Source organism: Heterodontus francisci, chromosome 23 (assembly GCF_036365525.1).
Source record: "Heterodontus francisci isolate sHetFra1 chromosome 23, sHetFra1.hap1, whole genome shotgun sequence".
NCBI lineage: Eukaryota > Metazoa > Chordata > Chondrichthyes > Heterodontiformes > Heterodontidae > Heterodontus > Heterodontus francisci.
In genome coordinates, this window is record NC_090393.1 from 19,132,634 (window position 1) to 19,144,655 (window position 12,022).

Sequence of the window (12,022 nt, forward strand, 5' to 3'; positions counted from 1 at the left end):
TAAAGGGCGAGAGGGAAGCCCGAGACCCCTTCCTCACCCGGTTGTAACAGAGACATGGAATAAATTATTTGCAGGTTACCCTAGCAATGGATAGTACCTTTACTGGAGGGTGCAAACTTGCCTCATCAGCTATGAGCTGTTCCCAGGGGCACATACTGAAACAAACATCAGCTGCTGCTGCTGGAGGACCATCCAGAAAGACGCTCTTTGGTTTTCCATTGCAAAGAGCTGTCCACGATTAAGTGTTGCAGACTGGTACAGTGCAAGGTCCCGGACTAATTGCTGAGGGATGCACTAAAGCTTGGCGCAGCCGTTGCAAAGGCTCAATGGGGAAAGACCACTGTCTAAGGCCCTCTGTCATAGGTTCCAGCCCATGGGAGTACTATGTAAAACCCCTCAGACTGTGTAATAAAAGCAAAATGCTGCAGATGCTGGAAGTCTGAAACACAAACAAGAAATACTGGAAATACTCAGCAGGTCTGGCAACATCTGTGGAGAGAGAAGCAGAGTTAATATTTCAGGTCAGTGACCGTTCATCAGCTGTCAGTTCTGATGAAAGGTCACTGACCTGAAACGTTAACTCTGTTTCTCTCTCCACAGATGCTGCAGACCTGCTGAGTATTTCCAGCATTTCTTGTTGTGTCCCTCAGACTGTATGTTTGACATGAAATATACATTGTAAATAAAGCCTGTAATTGATGTGCCTCACTGCACTTAGACTGCCACATACTGTAATGAAAGAAATTGGACTTTATATTGCACTTTATATAATGTCAAAATTGAACTGTTGTGTAGTATACTTTTACAAATTTTATGAGTAAAGTGTATTTTTTTTGAAAAGAACTTGCCTAATCAGCTTCGGCCAGGAAAAGACATTTGACAACATCGCAGACCTACAAAATGGGGTTTGGGGGGGGTTGGGGGGCAGTCCACAATTGGAGTCAACTGCTGTACACAAACATCAATAGCACAGTTTCAATCAATGGGTGAGAATCGGGAAGCTTTCCAGTCAAATCTGGAGTCAGGCAAGGCTGTGCGCTCTCCTCTGTCTTGCTTGTGTTGTATTGAACCTTTTGCCAAGTCCATCAGGAAGGTCATAAGAGGGGCGGCGATGCCAAACAGGTCAAAGTCTCCCTGTACATGGACAGTGTTGCTGGCTTCTGCTCTGATCCGCTGTTGGCTCACAGACTGATGAATATGTACAATTAGTTCGAACTGGCCTCAAGCCAAAGTGAATCGCAGCAAGAGTAAGGTCTGGTTCTTTGGAAACTGGGCTGACTGATCCTTTGTCCCCTTCAGTCAGGTCAGACTACATGAAGGTACTGGGGATATGGTTCAGAGTTGTTGGTCATGCACCCAAAACTGGGAGGAGCATATAGCCAAGGTCAAACAAACTGGGCATATGGGAGCAATGCTCCCCCGCCATTGTGGGTAAAAATCTGGTATCCGGTGTTAGGTGCTCTCGGTTTTGCTGTACGTGGCGCAGGTCTGGCCCATATCCTGCTCTTGTGCCATAGCGGTCACCCAAGTCATGTTCCACTTTACTTGGAGATCAAAAATGGACTGTGACCCCAGGGACATGATGTACAAATAGCTAGATAAAAGGGAGAAAAACACCCAACATTACCCTCATCCTGATGGTCACCTTTTGCGTACAGCTGCATCAAGATGTGCATAGACCCTCGGTATGTAAATGCCAAGTGTCGCTATGTGCTGAGGTTATATCTGTCCCCGGTGTTGTGAAGTATAGGTCTGGCTATATTGCTGCTGAACGCTCAATTCAGTTGGACTGTGCAGTACCATCTGAGTCTTGTCAAAAAGTTTGTGCAGAAAAATACCTTAAACTTGCGGTTGATCAAGCAGTGGCATGCACATAATGTCCTCAAGGCCCTGTAGGAAAAGGAGATGGTGGATCCTGTTAGATGGTTCCCTGAGCAGACTGTCAAAAGTCATTTGGCAGAATACCTCATTGCCAGAACTTTCAAATAGGCACCAAGACGTAGCCAGAGGCTCCGTGTTTACCGTATGCTGCCCTCGAGGCGGCTGTGGTGAGGAGGAGACCCTTGCTCACCTGTTTCTGGAATGTGACTTTGCAAAGAATGTCCAGAAAGAAATGCAGTGGATTATGCTGAGGTTCATCCCAAGCAATTCCGTAAGAAGGGACTTTGTGCTGTACTGGCTGCTGCCAGGGATGTACACTGAGACTAACACAATTGCTGTTGGAAGGCCATCAACTTGGCAAAGGATGCTTTTTGTTCTCTCCAGAACTTGCTGGTCTTCCAGTGCAAGGAGCTGTCCACAACCAAGTGTTGCAGACCAGCACATTCCAAACTCCAGGACTACTTGCTGAGTCACACACGAAAGCTTAGGACAGCCACCACAAAGGCTCAGTGAGGAAAGGCCACAGTCTCATACCCTCTTACCATAGGGGCTGGAACTCGCATAAAACTCCTTAGACTGTATGTACCAGATAATGTTTGACATGAAATATAAATGTATTTTGTAAATATAACCTGTAATTGTAAGTGTAGTGAGGCATTTCAGAGTGCCAAAGACTGTATTGAAAATTGCACTGTATCACACTTTATGTAATGTCAAATTCCAACTGTTATGTGATGGGCTTTTATAAATTTTATGAATAAAGTATGTTCCTTGTGAAAAAGTACTTTTACTGAAATCTGACAACCCCAGTGTGTGGTGATTAGTTTTTAGAAGTACACGTTTTCCTTTGTAAATTAAAGCCTCAGTCTTTTCTCTCTCATGTGTCCCTCACCATCACCTGGAGGAACATTATTTTGGGTTACTCTGTGGGGCTCAGAACTGTGACCGAGAAAAACACTGTTAGACTTTCACAATAGGTTAACTGAGGGGTCCAGTCCTATTCACGACATTGAATGCCTTAGTAAATAGAGATTTACATTCATTTGGCAAATGTCCTGAGCAGTGTTGCAACCAGCTTGAATCTTTGAGCTGAAATTATGTCGAGTGCATTTTTTTTTATTCGTTCATGGAATGTGGGTGTCACTGGCTAGGCCAGCATTTATTGCCCATCCCTAATTGCCCTTGAGAAGATGGTGGTGAGGTGTATGATGGGTACATCACAGATTGACACAAGTTCATGTCCTATCACTTAGTAAAGTACCAATATTAGTTGAGTTGTAGTGGAGAGGCACTAAACAAGGGAAAAATTGCCAATGGTGGTATTATCTCACTCCTAGCAATCAGTTATAGAGAGGAGTTGACAGAGGCTTGAGAATAATGCAGTTGCCTCCCTTTATTTAAAGGGGGTTACAGGTTAGGAGGCAAGTAGTACTTGGAAGGGTGATAGTGACCCAAAAGCTAATTCTAAGAAATTTTATAGTAAAACCACAGGCTGCATGTAATCTGTCTATTGCAAAATGGCAGACTGCTCAGAAGCAATTTTTCTTTCACAAAACAAATGCATTTCCCTCAATCATGGGGATATTCTGTTTATAAATAGCGTAATCTTTTTGTAACTTTATTTTTTTCTCGCCTATTTTCTTCTCTTGTGAAGGCATTAATTCATGCTGGCACAAGCTCATATCTTATCACTCAGTGATTTTCCACCATGCTGTGTTCTGCACAATTTCAGCCCATTGGAAATTCAAGCTGGCAGCAACATGGCTCCGAGCATTTGGCACATGATTAAGTGGCTTAATAAATGGAGATTTACCAATTTAGAAAAGGAACGGAGTTCCCAGTTAACTTCTTGTGAGAGGCTAACCGTGTTTTCACTGACACAATTCTAGGTCCTATGTACTAGCCCAGATGTATCTCTTTCAATTTGTGGGGATTGGGTGGGGGAAATGTATTAGAGAGCCAAAGGGTGAAGTTTTAGTACACAGACAAATGGTAAACTGGAATTGTCAGATTTCAAGTAATCAAGGGAAAGTACTCCTCAGCTTTGGCCTTCCAGGTGAGTCTGATGATCTGTTCATCCAAATTAGGGAAGACTGTTTGAGGGTCCTTTCTAGTTTTATGGTTCAGCTTCATACAGAGTGAAGTTGCTAAACCATGCTTCTATCATCTTCTTAAAGTAGGAACAGTGGCCCCTCTGAGTAAGGTCTTCAATTTCATCTGTACTTTGGACTTCTTTGTGCTGCAGCCATGCTCCCTTTTATTGTACACATATTCAGACTGTTGTGTTTCACATAGGACCCTTTAAGTTGTTGGGGACATAAGAGAGAAGAAATCTCAATGTTCCAGTCTCAATTGAAAATTGTTTTTTTTAATAAGTGGAAGGCCGTAGCTCAGAGCAGCTAATCTACCCAGCCCCTATTGCAAGAAATGTTCGCTTACTGAATAGATCACAGTAAATGAAGAGTTTTTGAAGGATTCAAAGAAATAGTCTGAGCAGGTGTTGTGTTGAACCTAAAATAACGTTTTATTTTCTGCCTGTGTCTACCACTATTATTTGTTTATGAATACTTTTAAAGGATGTAGTGGAGGTCAGTAAGTTCCTGGAATATATAACTTCTCTGGTTCCAGCTGATGGAAGAGCATCAAGAGCTAAAAATAACTGAAAAATGTCTACTGAGAGTCTTCAATGACCTGGAAATCTGTATGTTTTGTTGACATGCATTTAGATTGAAGCTTTAGAAGATCTGAGAGTAAACCTTCAGACTCTGGATCGTGTTCTTATACTTCTGCTGATCTAATTTTCCTGCCACAGCCCAAACTAAAATGTAGCGCTGATGGGAGATGATTGAGGCAGAGTTCAGAGCACCCATAATCAGTGCGTTCTCAAATAATGGTTCAGATAGGGTGGAAGGAGTAGGGACATTGAAGCTTTATTACTTATGCCGTCAATTATCACTCCAGTGTTAAGGAATGCTTTAGGATGAACAGCAACAACCACTTTAAGATTGCCTTTAACACTGAAAAGCATTATATGGTGCTTTGCAGAAGTGTGATCAGTGAAAAAAAACTGTCACTGAGCCAAAGAAGGAGCTATTACTGTTGCTGAAAAGTTTGGCCAAAGAAGTAGGAAGTCCTTTAATTTGAGAGGAAATTTGCAATTCAATTATTTTGTAATAAAATTTTAAGAAATTTTGTTTTGAAAAACTTGTCAGGAGTTGACTGTCCTCCAGATCAGAACTACCATCTCAGCACTGTTGATAAAACTAAGATTGGTTATTTAACCTCAGACCCCAAGCAACCTAATCCTCATTGCTTTCGATGGAGTCAAATGTGAGAAAAGAAACATACTGTTTGCCCAGCCAACACTTATAATCTCACATGATGGAACTCAGATCAGGAAGTCACCTTGTCATTCCCCTCCCACCATAGTATACCGAGGGGCTGGAACCCGTGCAAAACCCCTCGGGTTGTATGCACCAAAATATGGTTTTGCTGTGTAATGCAAATGTACATTGCATGTAAAATGGAATGGCAAGGGTTGTGAGACAACTCGTGTTCTGTATTGGAACTGTTTTGTAATTTTTTTTTTTTACAGATTTTTATGAATAAAGTATATTTTTGGGAAAAAAGTCACCATGTCATTTCCTCCATGTATTCAGATGTAAGGTCAATCTATAGTACTTGGAATTATTGTTCTCGTCAATGGAAAAATGTGTCAAAGATGAATTTCTTGAGTTTACTTTTTTTTATTGATGCTGTGTCTATTGCTCTTCTGAACTTTACTATTTCTTCCTGAGCTGCAGCTTTGCTGCCTTACACGCTATTTATCTCCTCCCCCACTCCACCCACACAACATGCCACAGTTCAGATCACACTGGCTTTTATTCTTTCACAGGAACTCAAAATTATGGAACTTCTTACCTCTTTCAACCTTGTATTCCCCGTGCGATCCACAGGCTTTCATAAACCTCATTATTACTTCTTGATTGACCTAATCTCAAAATTTCTTTTTTTAAAGTGACTTTTTAATCCTAAAATTGTTAGAGGTACTGTCTTTCAAACTTTACAGGTTGCTGGCTCCACTTCCGACAGTTTCGGAGTGAAGAATGGAGTGAAACAGGGTGTGTCCTAGCCCCCACTCTGTTTGGCATCTTCTCCATGCTCCTGACCTTCACCTTACCTTCCCTGCAGATATGTGAGGATGCTTGCAAGTATGATATGAAGGCCGTAAATATTGACTATCGCACTTGGGAGTCACTAGCTGGTGAAAGAGGGAAGTGTCAACACATCCTGTGGACTGCCACGATGACCAGTTACAACAGCAGCTTGGCAACAGGTACCAATGCCAAAACCAACAACTCACAGCGTCACTTGGCAGCTTCGCGTGCAACACCTATGGCAGAACCTTCTTCAAAGATTGGCCTTCACAGCCAGCAGCAAAGATACACCAAGAGAAGACACCCCACCTAACTGGATTGTTTGCTGCGTGTCCATCATCTTTTGTGATGGAAGGATACCAACCTGTCTTTCAAATGAGATGCGCTGCCTATGTGTACAGGTGGACCTAGAAAAATCCCATGCACTGTTGACATCAACTGGCCTGTGCACAGGAGGACTGACCTATACCTGAATGGCATTGCTTGTTCTCTGGCTTAGGCAGTGGTTTATGAGATGGGGAGATTGAAGTGCAATTGTTACCAATTAGAAACAGAGTTTCTTTCTACAGCCCCTTTTTTTAAAAGATATTTTGGGGAACTACTTTTGCAATTGAATTGAAAGGAAATATTGTATCTTAAAATAAGAGTTCTATAAGCAGGAATATCCATCCCCTGTGTCCTGACCAATATTTATCTCTCAATCAACATCAGAAAGACAGATTATCTGGTCATTATCACATTGCCGTTGCTGTTTGTGGGAGTTTGATGTGCGCATACTGGTTGTCGTATTTCCTGCATTACAACAGTGACTGCACTTCAAAAAGTACTTCATTGGCTGTAAAGCGCTTTGAGACATCCAGTAATGTGAAAGATGCTATATAAGTGCAAATCTTTCTTGTTTCTTTATGAACATAGCATGGAAGAGTGTAATGGAGTGGCCTGTCCTTACTCTTCCATTTATTATTCAATGTTTGATTTATTTTAGAGTATGCATAAAAAAGTCAACGGGAGAACGATTTGCACTAAAGATTCTCCTTGATCGTCCAAAAGCAAGAAATGAGGTAAGAGTGTGATGTTTTTAAAATATATTTAATCTAAATTGCAATTTATTTGAAGTATAAAATCATTCAGAAGGCTAACAGACAGACAAATTGTGGAACAATGCAACACAATATGAAAAACGAATTGTGAAATATTACTGTTAGCTCTCTGCCTGACCAACGGGATTTTTTTTTAAGGAAGCAGCAAAAGGATTCTCTTCCTCCTCTCTTGAGAGTTTCAATGCAGCAAGAGTCCTCATAGCCTTTTAATTTGTGGGCACTAGGATGTGAAGAACCATAGAAGCTGATGTGCAGATCACAGCCTGACTTTGTAGTTGTTCTTATTGTGGTTTAAAAACTGCAAATCTCACCAGTATTTAAATTTACAGAACTTAAAAACTTAAAGAAATATTTGACTTGTATGTGAGATTCTATGTTAGTGCCAGTAACTACCAGCCTGAATACTGAAGAACATCTTTACTACTGCCTGTCTCAGGGAAGGAGATCAAGTTATCTTTAAAATTGTTCTGTTTTCTCTTCTTCTCACTTGGATTTATATTACCTCATTAAGGCTGAGAAACGAATCATTCTATCGGTTGGGCCACCAGTGCACTATGCCATGAAATGTTAGGATGTGTGCTAGTAATTTTTTAATGTGGTGAGTACCTCTTCTTGCATGTACTGCCAAAGGGAGATAGTAACCAAAAGCCAAGTGTTTTCTCATCAGAGAAGGGGTAAGTAGAGGGAGACAACACTCTCTCACCTACCAACTACAGGTCTGTCAAAGCTGCAGTCGGCGTGAAGATTGCTTGCAGTCCTCTTGATCTAAAATAGAGAAAGTAATTGGAAACAAGATAACTTTTTTAAAAAACACAAACTGAGGAAAGACAATTACAGCTGGGTTTTGTACACCCAAACACAGACTGAAAGATTAGTATGTAAGGAATCTCTTCAAAAAAAAAAAATTGTCTCACCCTCGCCAGGCATTCTTTAGCGAGGTGGCGTAGAAGCCAGTCTGTTCCCAATTTGTGCTGAGCATATCTCCTCCTTTCTTACACTCCATTTCTCTCAGGCTTGCAAAAAATATAATCATTAGCAAGAATTTAGAACAGGCAGTACTTCTAAATATACTGTTGATGTTTGCAACGCTAAGTAAAGACCTTGGAAACCTATCTATTGCTCTTTTTATCCCCCTTTCAAAACAACAAAATAAAGCAAAGTAGAAAGGAGTCCTCAGTGGAGTGCAAATCCTTCCTGTCTCTGCAAATTCCAGTATAATTTCCTGTTTGGGCAATAAAACATTGAAATAAACATTAGCTGATGGCACAAGGACTAGGGGACATATTTAAGGTTTGGGCAAGAGATGCAGAGGGAATGTGAGGAAGAACCTTTTTATGCAGCGAGTGGTAAGTGGTGGAAGCAGAGACTATCAATGATTTCAAAAGGAAATTGGATGGGCATTTGAGAGAAATAAACTTGCAGGGCTACTGAGATAGAGCAGAGGATCTCAATGGGCTGAATGACCTCCTTCTGTGCTGTAATGACTATGACTCCGTGTCAGAGTAAAACAAGAGGAATGCAATCCTCACAACAATTAAGAATTGCCCCACCTGATGACCAATGAAATAGGCAGGGACGATTTTGGTGTTTTCAGCAGCAGTTTATTTTTCAAGATTCCTGGTAAAGTCTCCAAATATCTGAAATGTAACAATTCCTTTTAAATATCGTAAACAGTCCATTTCTTTTGTTCACCATATACATTAACTTGGTCATTTAGAAATATCATCCGGTGTATAAGAACATGAGGTTTAATGAGATGGAGAATGCTGCCAACACTGTAATGCTATTGGTGTCTGAAAGACAAGGTTTCAGTGGGAAATCGTTTATCAGCATTTTGATGCTGCTGGACCTGCTGAGTGTTAACAGAATTTTCTGTTTTTATTTCAAATTTTTAAATCTGAATAAATCTTTAAATATTTAGTTTGGGCAGCGCGTAGTTCAAATTACTTTACATTTGTGAGTTAATATAAGTGAGATCTGCAGCAGATGAAATCATTTTGATATTGTGTAAGAAAAAAAACTACATATATGGTTTCTTTTACATTTATAATGATTTGACATCTTTATATTTCTAATGCAAGTTATTCCTTTATCTCCTTTCCAGGTTCGACACCACCTGATGTGTGTGGGCCACAACAACATTGTTCAGATTATCGAGGTTTACGCTAACAGCGTTCAGTTCCCCCATGAGTCCAGTCCAAGGTATGTCTCAGTCAAAATAACAAATGGGAAGGTGAAATAAACTGTTGGGTAGTTCATTATGTGCAGGAGTTGTAGCTAAGCATATTAAGCACGAGTGTTGATGTGGTCATTGGTTCAGAACCATTTCTGCCTGATTTGATATCTGCTTCCGCTCTGCCAACCACAGGAATCCTACTTGCAAAGCAATTTGGGTAACCTCAACATAGTTCTTAGTGGTATTCGTAATTTCCAACAAATCCGATCTAAGTTTATAGTCTTGCTGGATGATGTGGTAGCTCCACATTGTACCGTATCAGATGTTCTAATACTTCATGTTATGCCGAGTACAAAAATGGAAGATTGTTCAATTTCTGCAGCTGACATTGCTCAGTTACTTTTCTTGTGTGTTCTCAGTTATACTTTCTTTTTTTTTCCTCTTCCTGAATTTTTTGCTTTTCTCCTTGGTTTCTCGCTTACTTTTGTCATTATTTTCTCTCCCTTTTCTGTCTCCTGTTGTCTCCTAGTTTTGTTATTTTTTTATGTATGCTTTATTATTTAAATACTCTTGCCACTAAATTCAATTTCTTATTCCACAAACGCAGGCCTCGGCTGCTAATTGTAATGGAGATGATGGAAGGTGGGGAGCTGTTTCACAGAATCAGCCAACACAAGCACTTTACAGAGAAAATGGCAAGCCAGGTTACGAAACAGGTGAGAAATGCTTTATTCTTATAGTTGGAGGTGGCAATAAAGCACAGAATGGCAGTAGAAAAGTCAAGTTATCCTAAAATGACTGCAGGCCCAGGAGCTGACATCTCTGCCTTATTTGGGAATGTTGAGAATTGAGAGAGAGACATATTTGTGATTCTTCTCAAGCATGGAGTTCTGATTCTTAATTTTGCAATTTATCAGAGACCAGAGACTGAATATTAACAGGGATGGGTTATGTAGGCGAGTGGGGTCTGGATTTCCCCAGGCATGAACCTTTTGCCCTTGACAGATTCACTGACCAGAAATCCTGATTGACGCGCAGGGAAGACTCCGGAGCGGGTCGCACGGGCAGGTAGTTCCAACTCGGGGAGTTGGGGGGGCAGGGGGGGAGAGGAGGAGGTGTTGTCCGATCCCTGACCCCAGGGGTTTTTGGCACTCCTACTCCTCCTTGCCCACAAGCAGTGCTGTAAAGGCACACCTTCTTTCCAAAGCTGTCCTCGCTCCCTTGAGCTGCCAGGTTTCCAGAGGCCCTAGGAAACCTTCTGCAAAGCAGGTTAAATTGGAGATTTCTAGTGTCATTAAAATATTTACATTGACAATCGACTTCTTGGGAGTGGGTTGGCTGCCCACCCCCAGTCGCACCTCCATTAAATCCAGAAGTCAGCAGGTTCGGGCCGGGTTTCAGATTTTTATAAGTTTAACATCTAACCTGACTCCAACACATCTGTCTTTGGGTGTTAAGATTCATCCCCAAGTGTTTCCCTCAGATGGGGTCCTTTCAAGTATAAGTCATTCCTCGGTCACTCTGTTTCTCTCTCCACAGATGCTGCCCCACCTGCTGAGTATTTCCAGCATTTCTTGTTTTTATCTCGGTCACTTGTGTTTCCTTCGGTTAACTGTATTGAGGCTTCCATTGGTCGATGGCTGGGAGCATATTGCTTGGACACTTATCCGAGGAAGGTTAAAAATAATTGTGGGTAAAGGATCAGTAGTTAAGTCAGCAGTCTGGGAGCTAGGCTATTGAACTGGGTCATTTGCCTGAGCTCCATGTCTATTTTGATAGTTCTTGCCTGGTCTTCTAAACAGGCTACTCAAAACATGGAGCTAATTTCGTTTTCCAAGATTTGAATTTCCTCTTCAGTTGAATCATGCTTCCTGATGGTTATTAGTGCATTTGGCGGCTGAGTATGCACCCAGTCTGTCTCACCTGGAGAAGGGTGCAGGTCTGTAAGAGGAAGAAAAGAGTATTCCTATTTGAGATAAAATATTCAGTAATTTAATAGTTTGTTAGCTGAAGTAGATGAATGACAGAGAACTAAACTCAAGGAAGATGGATGAAGTGAGCATTGTTCCCTACCTGGCTACTGCACTAACATGCTATTTTACAACATAGAAACAGGCCATTCAGCCCAGTGCTGGTGCATATGTCCCACCTTACTTCATCTCACCCCAGTAACATGATATTTTCTTGGTGGCTGCCAACTGACATTCTCCAAATTTCTGCCAGTATAACTTTTGAACACATTAGGAGGTGCACAAGCAAAATTTACTCTCTGATTTTTCTCTTTGTTGCAAAGTACTCTTAAATTCTGCCCTGCATCTCAGCTTCATAACACTCCAGATGATTGTGGAGCTCCCATGTGTGGTGGCGTTGGTGTAGTGCAGGTTTAATGTATAAAATGTATAGTGTACTATTGCACCTCACAGACTCGAAAAGTGCTTCACATGCAGTGACTAATATGTAAATAGCACCCATTTGCGCAAAGCCCCACAAACATCAATGAAATGAATGACCATTTAATATAACTTTGGCAGTGGTTGAGGTGGGGGGGGACTGTTGTTTAGGGCACACACCAAGAACTCTCTACTCCTCTTTCAGTAGTGCAGTGGGTTCTTTTACATTCACCTGATCAATCAACCAAGTTGATGAGAACTTATTTTAACATTTCATCCAAAGGACTGTATCTCTAACAACGCAACAATCCCCAGTGA

General features: G+C 41.2%; 1 protein-coding gene across 4 annotated transcripts in view; it reads left to right on the top strand.

The window, feature by feature from the left end:
• The window catches only part of mapkapk5 (MAPK activated protein kinase 5), a 111,296-nt gene that overhangs the window by 57,833 nt on the left and 41,441 nt on the right, over positions 1-12,022 (top strand). For all 4 annotated transcript variants that reach the window (XR_010977232.1, XM_068054812.1, XM_068054813.1 and 1 more), the window contains exons 3-5: positions 7,024-7,099; positions 9,243-9,340; positions 9,922-10,030. Coding sequence is in view for 3 of the 4 variants with exons in the window: in XM_068054812.1 (XP_067910913.1) it covers positions 7,024-7,099; positions 9,243-9,340; positions 9,922-10,030 (283 nt within the window). In the remaining variant the exon portion in view is untranslated. The remainder of the gene's footprint in view (positions 1-7,023; positions 7,100-9,242; positions 9,341-9,921; positions 10,031-12,022) is intronic.